The 18,730-nt window shown below is 54.0% G+C and overlaps 1 protein-coding gene across 3 annotated transcripts in view; it reads right to left on the bottom strand.

The window, feature by feature from the left end:
- Positions 1 to 2,903: 2,903 nt before the first annotated feature.
- Positions 2,904 to 18,730, bottom strand: part of CHRDL2 (chordin like 2) — a gene marked incomplete at both ends in the record, with an annotated part of 31,388 nt that continues 15,561 nt past the window's right edge. The window contains 9 exons of one of the 3 annotated variants that reach the window (XM_082628193.1): positions 2,904 to 2,994; positions 3,727 to 3,819; positions 7,329 to 7,383; positions 8,232 to 8,405; positions 9,760 to 9,954; positions 10,896 to 11,064; positions 12,909 to 12,964; positions 14,666 to 14,759; positions 17,020 to 17,162. In XM_082628193.1, the coding sequence (XP_082484319.1) occupies positions 2,904 to 2,994; positions 3,727 to 3,819; positions 7,329 to 7,383; positions 8,232 to 8,405; positions 9,760 to 9,954; positions 10,896 to 11,064; positions 12,909 to 12,964; positions 14,666 to 14,759; positions 17,020 to 17,162 (1,070 nt within the window). The remainder of the gene's footprint in view (positions 2,995 to 3,726; positions 3,820 to 7,328; positions 7,384 to 8,231; positions 8,406 to 9,759; positions 9,955 to 10,895; positions 11,065 to 12,908; positions 12,965 to 14,665; positions 14,760 to 17,019; positions 17,163 to 18,730) is intronic. The other 2 variants (XM_082628194.1, XM_082628195.1) reach the window with 2 other exon arrangements.

Raw genomic sequence — 18,730 nt, 5'->3', positions numbered from 1 at the left:
TGTCTGTTCCCTCACCTCCCAGACACCGCCTCAGCCCTCCACAACCTGCTCCTGCCTCCCAGCTCGCCTCACAGTGTCCATGGCCACGGCCACCAGAAGCTCCCTTTCCAGGTTTCACCGATTGGACTCTCAGCCGTTCACTCTCCTGGCTTCTCTCGCCTCCATGCAGTTCCTTTGCTGATGCCCCGGGGCTCTGTCCTAACGACCCTTCTCTTTTCACTCTACAGGCCAATGTCTCCCATCTCCTGGCATTAGTTACCACCTGCAGGCCAACAGCTCCCAAATCCCTGTCTCTGGCCCAGCCTCCTCTCCAGACCATAATATACCCAAAGGGCTGGGGTTCTCTCCTGAGACTCAGCTCAGCTGAAACTCCTGGGTTGTCCCCTCAGTCACCACGTGAGGCACCAGCTGCACCCGGACTCCCCTGTCTTCCTCAGCTCTGCCTTCTCTCCCATCCCCGTCACCTCTCTCCTGCCCAGGCATTGTCATCCCTTCCATGGATCCCACAGCAGCCCCCTACCTGGTCTCCGCCTCTCTCCTCCATACCGTGCTTCACCCAGCAGGCAGGGCCAGCTTTCTAAACCACAAATCTGACCAAAGCACTGAAACCCTTCCAGGGCTCTCTGCTGCCCTCAGGATGATGCCAGAGCTTCTCGGCTGGGCATTCAGCCTCACCTCCCTCTGCTCTTTGCCTCACATTTTATTCTCCAGCAACAGTGAGCTGTTTGTGGTTCTCCTTGTAAGATGCTGTTTTTCATCTTCCATGAAGCTGTCTCTTCCTGTACCACTGTCCCACCCGCCTCTCCCTGCGTCTACCTTTTCTTCTAACTCCTGTTCATCCCTCAGAGCTAGCTGAAGTGTCCTCCACCTGGGCAGGGGCTGTGGTCCCCACAGTCCTGCTGTCACAGCCCTTGTACTCATGGTGTTGTGAGGCCTCATCTCCTGCTCAAGATTTTGGCTCCCTAGGGACAGGCAGGAGGCCGTATTTGTTCCTTACACTGTGTCAGTCATCTAGCACAAGGCCTAGGCTGGTGTAGATCAGAAAGTGTTTTATGAATGAATACAGGGAAGGAGAAGACAACTCAGAGTGATGTAGAGCCCTGGGAGAACTGCTTAGAGATTCCCAAGGCAAGCCTTATGTTGACACACTCAGAAAAGTCTGGACCAAAGTCCGGAGGTGCTGATGGACTGAACATGCTCCCATGGTGGGAAGGATCTGGGGTGAACATCACAGGCTTCGGTAAGTCCATCAGAGAAACCAGGAAGGCAGTTGGCCTGCAACACCAGGAAAAGTATACAGGGAAGTCATTCCTGTCCTGAGGCCCCGGGGATGCCTCTGATTACAGAGCCTTGTCTTCAACCCCATTCTCCAGCCGAGGGGAGGGGCCCCTGTGCAGGAGCAGGGGTGGGGGTGGCGTGGCAGGAAAAGCCCCACTGAGCAGGAGACATCTGAGCTAGGTTGAAGGATGACCAGTTCATGGTGTGAACGGCTGGCTCCTATGCTTTAAATTCAGGAGGCTCAGAAGCCACGCCTGGACTTCCAAGTTAACCCCACGTGGTGAGCAAACAAGGCCAGAATGGCGAGTCTTCTCCAGGAGGGCCAGGCAGAGGCTGTGAGGAGCTGGATGTCCTTTGACTCAGAGGATGAGGGGGAGGTTCCAGCCATGTTCCTCAAACCCCAGACTCTCAAACCAGGCCCCCTGGGAGCTGGCAGAGGGAGTTTGGGGAGGGTGATACCCGTCCCTGCTCAGTAAGGGCAGCATTGGGAGGCTGCTTAGACGACTTCCCAGACCTCAGACGCCCAGGTACAAGACCAGGGCTCGGAGCAGAGCCCTCTAAGTGGCTGCAGGTGGCAGAATCCAACCAAAAGGCCACTTGACACTGTCTCTCCACGGCTTCCAGTCAGGCTTGGGGTGGGAGTGGGCCTGGCCGTGGGATGAGAGCACAGGTCTAGGAGTCAGTAGGTCTGAATTCTGGTTCTGGCTTCACCACTCATCACTGTGAGGCTTTGGGGAAGACAGTGGCCGATCCTGAACCTCTGTTTTCTCCTCTCTGAAATGGGGGTAATTCCTATACTAGTTCACCTTAAGTAGAATCACGGGCATTAAAACATCTTTGAAATGGCAAGGAATTGTACACGCGGGCAGGATAAATTACTGATGTTGTCTTTAATTGTAACTGTTAGGCTTTCTTCCCAGACCGTGGTGCCAGGGTTGGCAATCTGACTGCCAAGTCTTGGAAATCCTCTGAGGTGAGAATGTTTGGGTTTATAACATTGGTCACGGTGGAATAGGGACGAGTGCTAGCTTGGAGCAAGAGACCGGGCCTCCACTTCCAAATCTGCTACCACCCTGCTCTGTGGCTTCAGGCAAGTTACTGCTCCTCCCTAAACTCAGCATCCTCCTTGTAAAGGGTAGCTGACAATTGTAAGGATCCCTGGAATATCTGCTGGGAAAGCACTTTGAGGCTCCATGCACCCCGCTCTGCTGGCTAACTCCACTCAGTCCCCCTTCCTAGGCTCACTGCCAAAGAGCTATGGGAGGGGGATGGCCCACAAAAGCAGGAGGCGCTGTGGTTGGGGGCTGGGCACAGAAGCAGCACAGAGCAGGGGAGAGGCCACGATGGCAGACAGGGGTCTGGGTCAGAAGGCTGGGGGAACTAGCCCTGGCTCTCATAACAACTCACCGTGAGGACACGGGCCAGTCTCTGCCCCTTCTGCCTCTCAGTTTCCAGCCCTGTGAAATGGGGATAACCACAGTTCTCACAGTGACTGTCTGCCTGCAGTCACTGTGAGAACACGTGGAGACTGGATATGGACTCAGCAGGCAGGGTTGAGGGGTAATGCAACTTCTTATTTATTAATATATAACAACAAAAATAATAAAGCTCACATCTGCAACTGTTCAGGTCTTTGTTATAAGGTCTTGGTCACTTTGTCTGGACTGGCCGTGACCTTCAGCTCCGGGGTCTGGGCTAGGAAGACGTTCCAGTGACCTGCATGGAGAAAAGAGGAAGAGTCGCGCGTGTGTGTAGGGGTGTGTGCTGTATGTGTATGTGCAGGGGTGTGTGTGTGTGGTGTGTGCGTGCGCATGCATGTGCACAACAGAGACAGGGTGACTGGGGTGGGGCAAACTTAGGACAAAGAGGACTGTGTAGCCTGGGTTTGGAGCCCACAGGGAGGAGGGAGGTGGGGACCCCATCACACCCCAAATCCCAGAGGGTTCTGACACATGACCCCGCCTTCAAACAACCAACATGTGTGGGCCGGGCTGGTATCCTGACTCTTGTTGGTGACCCTCCCATCTGTGACTTCCTCTCCCCCACCTGAAGACCCACCTGGGTCCATCTTCCTCGGGGGAGTGTAGAGCAACTTAAGGGCATCAGAAGGAACGTGGTTAGAAGGTTTCAGTGGAAAAGGTTCCAGTGGAGAGACACTAAGCAGCACCAGGACTTAGGGGCTCAGAGCCCCACCTCTGACAGCCCTGTCTCCCTCACCCCCAAGACCAAATCCAGCTGGCTCTGCTTTACCTTCCCGCTCCCAAGCTCCCGGGCGTCTGAGTTGGGAAATCTCTGGCCCAGACGCCCACTGGATTCCTGTGCCGGGAACTGACGTCTGTGGCTGACAGCCGCCCTCCTCCCGGCACCAGCAGCCTGGAACTCCCCAGCAGGCCCCAGCTTCTAGCCCGGCTCTCTTCCCAGGCCCCAGTCCTCAGCCCAGGGTCCCACCTTTGTGGGTGCCAGTGAGCAACCGGAAGTTCTGTGCCTCTTTCTGGAAGTCTTGCTTCCTGACTTTCTTGATCTGAATCAAGTGGAAGATTCCTGAGGGCAGAGACAAGGGCATGAGCAGGAAAGGCAGGGTGTGTGGTCAGTGAAACAGGGTGACTTAGACCTAGGACAGACCCCGTCACCTCCCTCCCCTCCCCCTTTCTGACCAGACACCAAATCCTGTGGACTAAATTCCCTAAATATTTTGAATCTGTTCTCCCATCCCCACTGTCACCCTTCCCATTCAGGCCCCATCATGCCTTGCCTGGGTCACTGCACTAGACTTCTGACCCCTTTAACCCCACCTGTAATCTATGATCCTGGCTGTGGTCATTGGAAAATATGCATGTTACCCCGTCATTCCCCTTCCATGACCCTGCTCCTGTCACCGTCACCTTCCTGCTCTCACATCACTCACCTGTCCACAATGCAGAGAGGGGGAAGGCAGGAGGGAGGGAGGAAAGAAGGAAGAAAAGCTGCCAGGCCTGTAGGGCCTGGTCAAGCTTTTTTCTGGACATAGAACGTATGATAAAAATCAATAGGTGATTTGCCTCAGACACCCAAGCACTACAGACAGGTGTCAGGGTTGTAGTCTCCCTTTCAGCTCAAGGCTCAGTTTACCCCATCCCTCTGAGTGGCCTTGCCTGTGCTCCAGTCCTAATCAGCTACTTGAGGTCCCTGAGGGGGCCAAGCCTTTACATACGCCAACCCCCTCTGCTGAAACACCTTCTCCTATTGCCACAGGTGAACCCCTACTCATCCTCCCAGCCTCACCTGGGAAGCCTTCCTCGATTCTCCCTCTTCTCCCAAATAGTTATAATTTCCTCCTTGGGTTACCCACGGCTCTTGGCTTCTGTTTGTGACTGTTCCTATTTCTAATGTGCTATCATTGTGTCTGCTCTTGCCTCCCTTATCAGACTGGGAACTCGGGGAGGGTGTTCCTCTTGGGTTCCCTGCACCTGGCCCACATTAGGCATGCTGAATGAATGAATGAATGAATCCATGGATGGATGGATGGATGGATAAGCAAATATATGTGTACCCTGTGTAGGCCAGGCCCTGAGGGGGAATGAGGTACTAGCTGTATCTCCTGATGTTTGTTTTGCATCCCCTGGGGAGCACAGGCACCACACATGGCGCAGAGGCCCTGAGCACATGGGCTCTGATGTCGTGCCGGCTGTTACCACCGGGGTCTGTGGCCAGAAAGAACAGATGTGACAGCAAGACCTCTGCTAGGCCAGCACCGCCCTCAAGAAAACCAAGAACCAGCCTTGCTTATGGGAATCCAAGTGGGATCCCACCAAGGGGAAGAGACAGCACGGGCCCTGGGACTGAGGTCCAGGAAGCTGGGAATGCCCAGCACTGTCTTCAGGACCCCCGGTCCAGATGCCAAGGACCAGAATATGGGAGAGACTTGCTCCAAAGGCCCAGGCCACATCACAAGCATGAGATGGGGACAGGTCCGGGTGCTCCAGTCCTCTCACTGCACAAAGCCCCAAACACAAATTGGAGAGGTAATGGGGATGAGGGCAGGTCCCCATGCTGTTGCCTATAAAGCATGATTGAAAGGTCTGAGATCTTGGGCCTGGAATCAAGAGCTTGCCTGAGGGTCATGGTTGTGCCTCTTGCTCTTTGAAGGGCGTGCCAGGCCTGAGAGTGGCTGGGCTGTGTGTGTCCCGGGCAGAGGTGGCAGTGGTGGGCGAGTTGCAAGAGATAGGACAGGCTTAGCTTAGTGTGAAGAACCCTGTCTGGGTACAGCCATGCCCAGAATGGCAAGTGAACCACCTGTCTGGAGGTGGGGAGGGGGTGTGTGCAGTCAGGGGCTAGAGACCATCAGGGAGGCTGCAGGGGGACTTCCTTCCTGGGGTGGGGGGAGGAATGGAGACCCCTGAGGTCCCTTCTACTCTGAAATTCTAGACTCTAAAAAGCCCTTTAACCCTACGCCAACTCTCTGCTCAGACTCTGGGCCTGGGGCTGGTCCCACTGTGGTGTGGCCTCAGCCCAGCCTTCAGCATCCACCTGCTCACTTTGTGTCCAGGCCAATTGCCCTCTTCCTCTCCTGGCCCCCAAGGCCTGCTGTTTCCACTTGTCTGGGTGAGGAAACAGGAAAGGTTTCCCACTGACGATCAGACCTTGGGAGAGTTTGTTTTGACTTTCACAGTCTGGGACAGGGAGGTAACAGACAGGGAGGCTGATGGGGCATTTCAGGCACCCAGAGGCTCAGGAGATAGTGGGGCGGGGGTGGGGGAAGGTTTGCTGGTGACAGGATGGCAGGGCCTGGCATTGTGAAGTTGAAGAGTCCTCCCCACCTTGTTCCTTTTTGCTGGGCCGCCTGGTAATGAGATTTTGCCTTGAGCTATCATGCCTCCTTCTCTGCCATCCTGGGCCTTCCTTAGGCCCTTCCCTAAAAGCATAAGGTCACCTTTGTGGAGGCGGCACTGGGGACAGTAAGACCTGGGTTTGAATCTTTGCTTTACTGTTTAAACTGTGTGGTTTTGAGCACGTCATTTTACCTCTCAGACTCAGTTTTCTTACCTGCAAAATGGGGCATTAATACATACCCTTCAGCTTTCTTATATGTGGGTGAATTGAAGCACATTATATATAGTACCTGCTAAATACCAATCACAGAGCACCAGGCATGTAAACATGGGCTCTGGCACCAGAGTTTGAGGCTGTCACTGTCAGCCTGCCTGTAGTGTGCCCCTCTTGCCTTTCTAAATCCTGTCCAGCTCAGGCCCATCCTCCACAAAGCCTTCCCTGACCAGCTCAACTCCCAGGGAGCTCCTCCTGCACCCAGGGCACAGAGCCATGGGGTCCTGAGGACAGAGCCTGGGTCTGTTACTCTCTGTGGTCACAGAGGGGTGGGAGGAGGCCCATCGTAAACATGCAGCCCCACCTGTCCAGGGAAAGATGGAATCTCAAGGCTCAAAACAATCATGAAGGTCATTGAACTTACTCCTCAGCCAGTGGCCAAATCCCCACCCAGCCCTTGCTTGCACACTTGCGTGAATGGAACTTGCTTCCTCCCTTCCACTGCAGGAAGGCTTTACTGTTGAGAAGGTGCTTCCTCTCATAAACTGAAACCTACCTCTCTGCAATTCTAACCAACTGATGAGGCGGGATAAGAAGGAGGCTGACATTTTTAGCACTTACTATAGGTCAGGGGTGGTACCTATATTCTTTCATTTAATCCTCCAAAACCCCTTCTCCCCCATTAACAGAAGAGAAATCTGAGGCCCAGAGAGGTCAAGTGATTGCCCAAGGCCACACAGCTAAGAAATGGCAGAGCCGGGATTCAAACCCAGGTCTGTGTGATTCCAAAGCCCCTGCTTGTTGTTCTGACCCTTGTGGTCACTGAGAACACAACTGCTCCCTCTGCCTGGGGCAGTCCTTCAGAGCCATGAAGCCAGCGGTCCTGTCCCCCTGAGTCTTCTCTTCTCCAGGCTGAACAGCTCCGCTTTCTTCGTCCATTCCTCCTACGACAGGGGGCAGTGTAGAGCAGGGAAAGAGCCGCATCTGACGTCACAAGACCTGGGCTCTAGCTCCCGTCCTCCACTTACTGGCTGTGTGGCCTTGGGCCAGGTACTTCACCTCTCTGAGCCTCAGTTTCCTCATCTGTAAAATGGGGATAATAATACCTAACTCTCAGGATCGTTGAGGATCAAATGAGATAATGAACATGAAAGCACTTTGTAAACTCCAAACTGCTTCACACATTGGTTGTTAATATCATTGTCATCATTCTTATATTATTATCATCCCCTCTTTCACCCCCCCATCTCCCCCACCTCCCCACTGCCAGCCAAACACATCAATAAATTGAACTTAGAGCTAATTCCCACTTAAAGGTCTTAATTTGCTTTACTCTGTCCAGGGCATTTATGGTTTACAAGAAGAGCCCCAGAACTGAACTCTCGGCAATTCCCTTATCAATGAAAACTCTTGACCTTCAGTTGGTGATAGGAGCAGCCTGCGGAACAGGGTGAGTTTCTACAGAATGAGAAACATATTCTGATGTCGACTTACCTTGGAGGGATAGAATCCACCTTATAGAAAAGGCTGAATGAGACTAGCCTTGAGGATTTGAGGATGCTGTGAGAGCCCTCCTGCCTGAAAAGATCTCTCCTCCCAGTCTGCTGAAATTCTACCAATAGACAGCTCTTTGTTTTATCAGGGTATAGGCATTGCTCCGTCCTGGCTCCTCACAAAGTGTAAAAACCCCTTTCCCCCAGGAGAGGGAGCACTTCAAGGCCCTGGCATTTCAGAGTGGGTGAGCTTATCAGAATTGTCAGATAGAATCAGTCTCCCTCTGTCTCGGAATCTGGGACTCAAAGCTGGAAGGTGGCCCAAGGCAGGTCTTCCTGGGCCAGAGGCACTTGATCAACAAAACTCCCTTACCACCCTTGGTGGGTCTGGAGCAAAGGAAGGGGGACAGGCCAGAGTGGGAGTGGGCCACTGCTCACCTTTTACCAGCTTCCAGAGGTAGATCTCCACCTGTTCAGAAGCCTCACGCTCGAGGGCCAAGCGACGCAGGTTGTCCGGGCTTGGGGATACTGACGTGTGGACAAGGACCCGGCCCGGCGCCTTTGGACACTTGGTGGCACTGATCTCACTGTGGCCAGGGTCTGCCTTGTCCTCTGGGAGAGACAAGGAGCTTGTGAACACTCTGTCTCCCCACCCCTGGTAGCCCAGGAAGAGGGGCCACTGGTCTGACATCCCCCTCAGGGTCAATGGGGTCCTTGGGAAAGTTCTGGTGCCCCTAGGAAGAGAAGGAGGTCTCTGGGGAAGAGAGAAGGGGCCTCTCCCCCATTCACCTCCCATTGATTAGCATGTCAGGAAACTTCTCACCCTTCAGGGCCCAGCTCACCTTCCACCTCTTCCAGGCAGCCCACCTGGAACAGCTCAGCACACCATTTCCTCCCACCCATAGCTTGTAAAACCCTTCTTGCTTATGCCTCTCCCTCAGGCCCTTAATCCCACACTGCCTTGCATTGCCTTGTAATTGTTTCACTTGGGTATGTTTTCTCTCTAAAATAAATCCACAGGGTGAAAGGCAGGAATCGTGTTCTCCAAGACTTTTGAGTCACTCATACCACCCAGCACAGGCTCACACTGAACACACGTAGAATGAAAGGTTTGGGAGGCATTGAGGTGACAATGGCAGTAATGATGATGATGAGTGTGATACGGGACAGGTTCTAGAAGGAGTTCCAGTTCCAGCTCCACTGCTCTTTTGCTGTGTGACTTAGGAAGTTCCCTTCCCTTCTCTGGGTCTCAGTTTTCCCATATGTTGATGAGGATTGAAGGAAGACAGCAGTGGTCAAGAGCATTGTCTTTGTGGGAATTCCCTGGCGGTCCAGTGGTTAGGACTCGGTGCTTTCACTGCTGTGGGCCCGGGATCCGATCCCTGGTCAGGGGGAACTAAGATCCTGCAAGCCACGCTGCACGGCCAAAATAAATAAATAAGTAAATAAAAAGAGGGCATTGTCTTTGGAATAAGACAGACAAGGTTCATATCCCAGCTCTGTTACTTACAGCTCTGGGACCTGGGACAAGGTATTTATCTTCTCATTCTGTAAAATGGAGATAAAGATGCCTGCCTTATCCATTTTGGTGAGGATTACATGAATTCAGCCAAAATACCTACCCAGCACATGATAGGTGCTCAATAATGTTGGCCATTCCTCTTAAAAGTCCTAATAGCCTAAGATTTTATGATTTCACAGAATCCAGGACATTATTTGATTCTATGTATGTCTGAAAGTCTCTGAATCTGTAACAGTAGATGGTTCCGTAAGTCTAATATTTTGAGTTGGGCATTTTTCACTGCTGTGCTTCTAACATTCTGTGCATGTAATAACCCCTACATCCCCTGGCTCTGAGTCCATGCCCCATCCATGTCAGAGATGTTCCAAGTGTCTGTGCTCTGGGGAGAGAGACCCATGGCTCACTCTGGCCAGTGCCCTCCCTGCCCCCAGGCTCTCTTTGTACCTGGACAAATCTTGCAGCACTTCCCAGCCACTTTCTTGGGCTGACGGCAGGGGTACTCAGTGGGGCAGGTCAACCGCTGGCAGTCCTGGCGGCCATCCTGACAGGTGCACAGGATGCAGGGCAGGGGTCCAAAGGAGCGGAAGGCTGGGTGCCACACCTCCCCATGGGAGTACGTCTTCCCGCCATGCACACAGGCTGGGAGGGCAGGAAGGGAGGAGGGTCAGTGCCTTGGACTCGGGTCAGAGTAAAATAAAGGCTGGGAGTAGGTCCTTGGGGCGCCCCTGCTCCACCAGTCTGGCCCAGCCACACTGCCTGCAAAGTGGAGGCCAGGGAGTAAACCAGTCCTCTGTCCCTGACATCCCCCATCTCAGCACTCAGGGCCGAGATGGGCCAGTAAGTTCTTGCCGAAGATGGAGAGTCCTCCCCTGCTCTTCACAGGCACCTCCAGTGGGGCATGGGGAGGGGTACCCTGACAGTAGGAGACCTGCGATCAAGTGCTGTCACTGCCTGGCCATGTGAGCTCTGTCAGGTCCCTTCTCCTGTCTCAGCCTCAGTGTCCCATCTGTACAGAGAGGGGCTGGATGGATGCCTCTGCAGCCCCTCCTGCTCCACCAATCAGGCTGCCCTGCAGTGAGGCCTCTTTCCTCCCCCTCTGCTGCCACAATTGCCCCCTTAGCCTCCTTCCCGGATCCATCCCAACCATCCTCCTGCAGCCCAGGTCTGCTTCCTCCTTCCTTCATCAAAAACTTTCCCTCACCACTTCCTTATCTTATAATAATTAATGTACATGTCTGTCTCCCCTGCTAGTCTATGAGCTCCTGGAGGACAGGGGCCATTTTCATCTCTCTGTTCTGTGTCCCTCAATTCCCAGCAAAGACATGGTAGATGCTAAAAAAAATATTGTTGTATGGCCCGTAGTCCTGGTTCCGGGACTGGTTCTGTCTCTAACTCAATACTCTGAACCTCAGTGTCCTCATCTGTCAAATGGGGGTTTAGACCCGACGTTCTAGGGGTCTGCAAGATCATGGCCAAGTTGAGATTGGGGAACCGCTCGGTGGAGGTGCAGGGATGGGAAGGGGGAGCAGTCAGGGCCCCCCTTTCCCACCTCAGGGGACGGCAGAGGCTCCAGTTCCCACCTTTCTTATGTTTCTCCTTCAGAACAATCTTGACTGTTGTGCTGCCTGCCTCCTTCGGTCGGAAGTGGCGAGGGAGGAAGCCCAGGGGGGCGCTGGGGCCAGTGGGGCTTGGGGTGCTCAGGTCTCTCTTTCTCCCACCGTCCCCTGAACACGGATCCTGGGAATGTCTCTGCAAAGGGCAGGAAGGATGCAGATCACTGACAGGCCACTGCCAGTTCAGGAGCAGCCAGACAGAGGCTGTGGTGAGAGGCCTGAGGATGGCTCTAGTGACTGAGCCTGATGGCCCAGGGAAGACAGGGCATAGGCTCTGGGTAGAAAGAAGATCTGGATGGGCTCAAAGATGTTCCCAGGCAATGTGCCTTTGAAAACTCTCAGAGGATAGTGGTTTGGAAATCCAGCCTCCACTGAGGCCTTCTCAGGCTGACAGAGCCAGAGCCTTGGGGCTGAGATGGGCAAGGGTGCTGAGGTCTTGATTTGGGAGACCTAAGTGATCAGGGACCTGGAGAACTTAATATATAAGAAATGGAAGGTGAGAATGTAGTGAGGGTGAGAATCAGGAAATTCTTCTTTGTCCAAGAAGATTTAGGTGATGGGACAGGGATGGGCCTCTGAAGATCCCACCAGGCCCCGGAATCCCACAGGCAGGAGGGCTGAGAGCAGGCCCTGTCTGGAGATGATGGGTCTTGGGAGCCTCCTTTCCTGAGTCCCTGGAATCCAACATCCCGAGACCCCACCCCTCCAGATCAGGTCTTGGGAGGGCTGGCAGTGAGAACAAAGGGTGTGTGTGTGAAAGCAGCCTAACAGGGCAGGGGCTCCCCAGTCCAGAGATTGGGGGTTGGGAGCTCCAGGCCGTGGGAGAGGAGCAAGTGGGCTGGGGTTAAGGGGCAGAGCTTACCACCCCATCACTGACCCTGAGTCACTCACATGCCTTCTTCTGCAGCCCCTTTCTGACTGTACAGTGTCTGAGTCAGTCCTCTGATGGCTGGACAGAGCCCACAAGAGCTCCTAGAGTGGAAACTGTGTCCCAGGCCCCAGCACAGGCCCAGGCACACAGGAGGCACCCAGGAAATGCTTGTCAAGTAGAATAGAGGCAGAAAGGAATTGAAGAGCCCAGCCCCCTAATTGGTGACTTGCCCATGGCATCCAGCAAGTCAGTAAGTAGCTGCTCGGGGCCTGGAACTAAGTCTGGTGGGTTTCACTTAGCTGCCTCCTGGGGAGAGGATGGGGAGGAAGGGGGATGACATGGTCAGGTCCCGTGGTCCAGCACCCGCTAGACAAAGCCCAGCCTGGGAAGTGGGGGTGAGCTGGCAGGGGAGAAGGGAGAGCTCATTCGTTCAGACCCCCAGGGAGTCTCTGGGAAGGGGAATCCCCCCTCTTCGAGTTCCCCCAGGGTCCAGGTGACCCAGGATGAAAGAGCAGGTGGAGCTATTCACATCATAGATATAGCACAGGTGCAGACAGGGATGTGAGTCAGTGTGCGGGCCCATTCTCCCACCTCTTTCCTCTCTGACCAGAGAGCGCTGGGCAGGTTAGCTCATCTTAACTCTAGACCAAGATCGAGAGGGGTCAAGATGGAGCCAGCAACAGTGAGGTAGCCCCAGACAAAGAACTGGTACCTCAAGAGCTAGATGGCGAAGGCTGGCCCAAGTCAGAGGCCACTCCCCTTGGGGACATGCTGCCCAGAGGTGGCCTGAATAAGGACAGACACAGGCTGTGGATGGAACAGCGTCAGAATTTTCCAGGAGGGAAATTGGGAAGCTTGGGGCTTGCTCCTGCCCTGTGTGATGTTTTTTCCCAGACCCCTCCTGACTCACCAGCCCACGGTGGGAGCCAGGATGGAAGTCTAAGGAGAGGGCCTGGAACCTGGTGGCGGCTAATGGAGCTGACCCAGGGGACAAATGAGAAATGAGGACAACAACTGGTATTGCCTGCTCCAGAGCAAGGAGATCTAGGCCCTGGATACCAGCGCCCTCCCCTCCTCTCCCCACCCTGTCCCTAAAGCTGTGCACTCACCACCCCACGGTGTGACTGCGTGGCATCCTCTTCAGCTGATTTCTCACTTGACCCATCTGGAAACCCAAAGGGAGTTGGGTCAGCCTCTGCTTCCTCAGCCTTGGGGACAGAGCCCTGCAGGCCACCACCTCTAGGCTCTGCCCCTCCAAGGCCTGTTGCCACTTCTGCAGCCCCCCACACCAGTAGGTCCCTTTGCCCCAGTGGGGACTTATTCCTACTTCTCATTACAGCGTCGCCTCACCCTTGGGTTGATGAAGTCCCTACAACTGGGCCACTGCCTCAGTTTCCCCACACTGGCCTCTTGGTCACTTAAGACTGAACCACCTGGCTGGGCCAGAGCATCTTGTTCAGTGTCGTCACGGATGGCCCAAGGGCTCTGAATCCCAGCCTGCTTAGCTGCAGTCCCCCGGGCAGCCTCTCTGTCCAGCCTCGCATGAAGTCACCAGGCTTCGTCTACACTATACCCTCCCGTGGTTGCCCTCTAGCCCCTCTGCCCCTCCAACTGGAACAGCCTAGGACTCCTCCATCCCCTACATCCTGGGGCACCAGCACACAAAACCCTCTGGAGTCCTGCAGCTTTCTAGATCCCTGAGTGGGATTCTCTCCCCTTCACCCCTGCCTCACATACAGAGTGTCTACCACTGAGCATTCTGGGTTCAAAGATCCAGAACATTGGAATCAGCCTGTGCATTAGAAATCACCAAGGCCAATTTCTCCGTGCACGCACAGCACAGCTGAGGCCCAGAGAGGGGAAGGAATCTGCAGGAATTAGCTGGAAGAACCAGGACTAAACTGGGATCACCTGGCTCCTGGTCCAGTGCCCCTCCACAGTGCCAACATCTGGGGAAACGTTCTATAGTGGAGCACTCCCCTCCTCAAGTCCTGCCCACAGGGGACAGTCCAGACACCTGTGCACTTCATTCTGCCCAAGCTGCTTGCCCCGCACTTGTCAGTGTGTTGCCTCTCTCTGTGCTATATAGAGATGCTACCTGGATTCTGCTTGACACAGGTGCCCTGAGCTCCAGTGAGCCCAGGCCTGTGCTCAGCTCTGCCATGAGGAAGACAGGAAGAGACATGGTCACTGCCTGTACAGACCCCTCTCTTGTGCCCCTTCTGATCCTCTTGGCCTCATTTGATAGCAGGGATTTTGTCCCCTCACTGCAGGCACTGCAGCAACTCCCCCTTCACATGGGCTCCAGCCAACTTCCCTCAGACTCAACCTACCAGCAGGTGCCCTCGTGCCACACCTCCTCCATGTCTCTGCCCCCACTTCTTACCCTGTCCCACTCCCACCTCCCGCTCCCAGGACAGCCTAGCACAACCGGGGAGTGTGAGGGAATCACCCCGCCTTGGGGTGAATCTTTGACCGGTGAGAGTTGGTGGCTGGTGGGCAAATTCCTCCTCCTCCTCTATCACCTCCAGGCTTTTCTGAGGAGCAGAAGGCCACTTAGAGCAATAGGTCACACTTGATATCAAGCAAAGGCCAGCTCCCCAACACATTCCTGTGTTGTTTTTCCCTCCCTCCCTGCTTCACTCTCCCTTCCCCTCCTTCCTGCTCCCTGAGATTGCAATAAAAAATAATGCACATCAGCCTCTGACACAGGCTTAGCTTTCTAGAGGCTGCAGCTAAGCCACCGCCCTGGGGAAAGAATGGTTTGCTACATGCTTGGTGTCCCCTGAGGTTCCCCCCTAACAGTCCATGCCTAGGTTCCTGCGGTGGGATGGGCGGGCACTGCCAGATCTAGGGACAGACTCACCTTTGCAGGCCTGGCAGCAGGAGGCAGGCAGCAGGAGGGGTGCAGGGCAGCCCGGTTCTGGGCAGGTCATGAGGCCGCAGTAGATCTGGCCCTCCTGACAGACAGAGCAAACAGGAGCTGGGAGAGTGAGCTCTGATGAGGACCAGCCTTGGGGCTGGGAGAGCCCCTGCCCTGGGGGCAAATGGCCTTGAGGTCCCCTCTGAGGTGGGGAGGGAGGGAGCAGCAAAGTGTCCTGGGCAAGGCCCAGCCATCTCAGAGGAGGGGTCCCTGTACCCCTCCCACTCTTACTCCAGGCCCTGAGGTAACAGTTACCCTTCAGCTTCTAAAGTGTTTTTGTACCCAGTCTCTCTCTCTAGGCTATCACAGCAACCCAATGAGGTGAGATTCTCCCATCCTACAGATGGGGAGGGACTGCGGAGGGCCCTGGACCCTCTGAAGTCAGAGACACAACTGGGCAGAATGGACTAGAATCCAGTCTTCAGGCTTTTCCTACTGCTATCAGTGTCCTTTTCCCCTGGCCTAGAACAGGGAGCCCAGCATAGAGGAGGGGATGAGTGCATGATTACTTGGGCTCATCTTGCTCTTACTGAAACTCGAGGTTTCCCAAACTTCAGGACCCAGCCTGCAAAGGCAAGACTGCAGGAGAAAGGGCCTTCTGGGAGTCAGAGGCCAGATGACCTTAGGTGAGTCACTTCTCTTCTCTGGGCCTCAGTTTCCTCCTCTGTGAAATGGGGGCATTCCCATCTGGGTTGTGAAATCAGATGAGGGAATGGTTATGAAAACCCTTGTTAAACTGCGAGGCACAATGTGTACCTGGGAGGAAGTGATATTACCTTGAGTCCTTTCCCTATTCCTTTTCCAGTGAGTCTCAGAAGTAAGGATTCTGATCCTTCAAACCAGTCCCATATAAACAGGGATCAGAAGGAAGAAGGGGAGACCCAAGTATCCAGGGAGAGGAGACAAGGGGTCACAAGAGTGCTCTCACCACCCCACCACCATCAGTTCTGTCTCTTCCCACAGCCCCTCCTAATCTAGGTGCTCATCCCTTCACAGGAAGCCACACAATGCAGGTAAAGGAATGTGGGTTTGGAATTATGTGGCCCTGGGTCTGAATTCCGAGTCTGCCACTTAACTAGCAAGTCTCCCACTTGACCTTAGGCAAATCGCTTAACTGCTCTGAGCCTCAGTATTCTTATCTAAAAAATATGAATAGTGATATCCCCCTCATAGGGCCACTGGGATGCTGTATATAAACATAAGGCATTTCCTAGTAGGTACAGTGTACTAGTTCACTGCAAGAGGCCCAGGCCCTGCAAAAATAACCATTCTCTCAGTTGATTTCTAAGTGGTCACTCTTGTTATTATAAGTTGTTTGCTCTGCAGCACAGATACCTTAAAATTCAGATTCTCGGAGGGATGAGATCCTCTCACTGAAAAGATGGGAGGCAGGCCCGAGAGAGGTGAGTCTCTCAAGGTCACACAGGGAACCATGGCAGAGCTGGAGCTGAAACATGGGTCTCGGTCTCTTATCCTCTCATCACCACTGAATCAGACTATTATCTTAAATGGAGAGGACCTTGGAGATCACCTGGTCAGCCTCCCTTACACACTCAGAGGAACTGAGGCCCAGAGAAGTTCGATGGTCAGGTAGTAGGGAAATCAGGGGGGCAGGGGTTTCTCCCACCAAAGCACAGATGCGCTAAACCCAAGGATGAGGGTGACATGGCAAAGGCCACCTGCAAACATGCAGCAGGGCCAGGCCTAGAACGCCCCCCTGAGGAGGAGGGGAAAACTTTCCAGCTCAGGCCCTGCTTGGCTTCAGTTTCTGTCCCCTGATAACACTGCTGGTTCAGCCCTGCCTGTCCCTAGGCCCAACTCCGACCACAGCAGGGGAGTTTAAGCAGCTTCAGATTAAATTGCATTTACTGCAAGCAGTCTGGCTCTGGCTCTGTGCCCCAGGATTGATAACTGGTCATTTACTCATTCACTCATTCACTCACTCATTCATTCAACAATCATTACAGACATCTATGTGCCAGGCCCTGAGCTGGGCGTAGTGGAGGATATAGAAATGAGTTGAATATATCCCCTCCCCTCAAGGAGTGCAGAGTCTACTGGGGGACACAGTAATGGCAAACATCAGTGAAGGGTGACCAGGCAGCTTAGGAGGGTGCGGAAGCCCAGAGAAAGGCAGGACATTCCAAGTCCCAGATGTTCCCTTCCCCCTAAGCCCATTCACTTTCACTGTCCTTTGACTGGGAGGAACAATTCCCCCTACCCCACCCCGGTCCACACCACTGTGCTCTGCAGGCCCAGACCACTGGCCTGTGCTAAAGGGAAGTAGCAGGTCTTACTGTACAGCTGCAGAGGACACACTGGTTGGGCAGGCGGGAAGGGAGCAGCTCGTGGGCACTGAAGATCTCTCCATGTTGGTACGTGGTCCCGTTGTGCTGGCAGGACCTTGGCGGGGCCCGGAGCCCAGAGGGGGTGTGAGGTTCTGCAGGTGGGAAGGGGAAGGAGGAAGGAGAAAATAGTCAAAGAGCTTCGCCAGAACTAACTGGGGCACTTTTCTGAAATTTTTGTATCCTATCCCTTGCTATCATTTAAACCAAGATCTGGCCTCAGCCTTCCCAGCCAGACCTCCTATCAGTGAACAAAGAGGTCCCCGGGACACCTGTGTCTGACTATGTCACTCCCTCCCATAGCCTTTGAGCCCCTCAGTTTCAGAGGTGGCGCTGATCGGAGCAAGAAGGCAAGGCCAGATGCTTCAGGTACACTGAGCCCCACTCAGTGGGGACCTGTGTGAGTTCATTCAACATTCGATAAGCATCCATGGGGCACCTCCCAGCGCCAGGCCCTGTTCTAGGTGCTGGGGATACAGTAGTGGACAAAACAAGGCCCCACATGGAGTTTCATCCTAGTGGAGTCAGCTGGTATGATGTGGACTGTGCTTGTGTAAGCTTGGTGTCAGCTCCTGCCATTCCCTGGCCACCAGAGCCCCCTCCCCATCACCTACCAATTAGCCGGCCCTCACCCTGATGGGTAGAGGGTAAGCCTCCTGTCCAGGGGGAACCCGGTCATTCTTTCTTTTTTTTTAATTTTATTTTTTAAACATCTTTATTGGAGTATAATTGCTTTACAATGGTGTGTTAGCTTCTGCTTTATAACAAAGTGAATCAGCTCTACATATACATATATCCCCATATCTCCTCCCTCTTGCATCTCCCTCCCACCCTCCCTATCCCACCCCTCTAGGTGGTCACAACCTGCTCATTCTTTCAAGACATATTTACTAAGCACTTTCTCTGCACCAGGCGCCGTGCTACACATTGGGAATGGAGTGCGAATAAGACCCGGCCCCTCCCATCAGGAAACTGACAGTCTCACTGGGTAGAGACAGGCCTCAAGCAGTGACACTGGTGTGGTGTGTTGTGGGCTAGTGCAGTGGAAGCACAGAAGTTGTGGCAGCACAGAGGAGGCGCCCCTAACTCAGCCGGGGAGGGTGGTCAGGGGAGCCTTCCTGAAGGGGCTGATGGCTGAGCTGAGTCTTGAGGAACATGCAGACCAGGCTGGGAAAGGGGCAAGGCTGGGAAAGAGAGAGGGAGGGAGGAGCCTGTGACAAAGAAGGGGTCTGGGCCAAGGCACGGTCCGCAAGGCGTGGTCAGGAGTCCCGGGGTCAGCCTCAGCCGGGGAGGAGGCGTGATGCCCCCTCACTGGGCAGGATGAAGCACAAAGCCTCTGCTCCCCTAGGGAACCCAGAATCAGGAAACTATGACCCAAGTTGGAGTCATGGTCAGATCCCTACTGGGGTCCCACTTGGAAAAGGAGCCCCTCTACATACATACTCCATACAGGTCCCCAGCTCCCCAGGAGAGCCATGATTCCAGAGTCTGGAGCTGAGGCTACAATCTGGAGCCTCCCTCCCTTCATCATCTTCTTTTTTTTTTCTCACCCAACTGAACTTTTTTCTTTTAACATCTTTATTGGAGTATAATTGCTTTACAATGTTGTGTTAGTTCCTGCTGTACAACAAAGTGAATCAGCTATATGCATCACCTTAATGCT

Source organism: Mesoplodon mirus, assembly GCF_964341445.2.
Source record: "Mesoplodon mirus genome assembly, chromosome: 7".
NCBI lineage: Eukaryota > Metazoa > Chordata > Mammalia > Artiodactyla > Ziphiidae > Mesoplodon > Mesoplodon mirus.
Note: the sequence above shows the minus strand (reverse complement) of the source record. Positions and strands in the feature narration are given on the sequence as shown.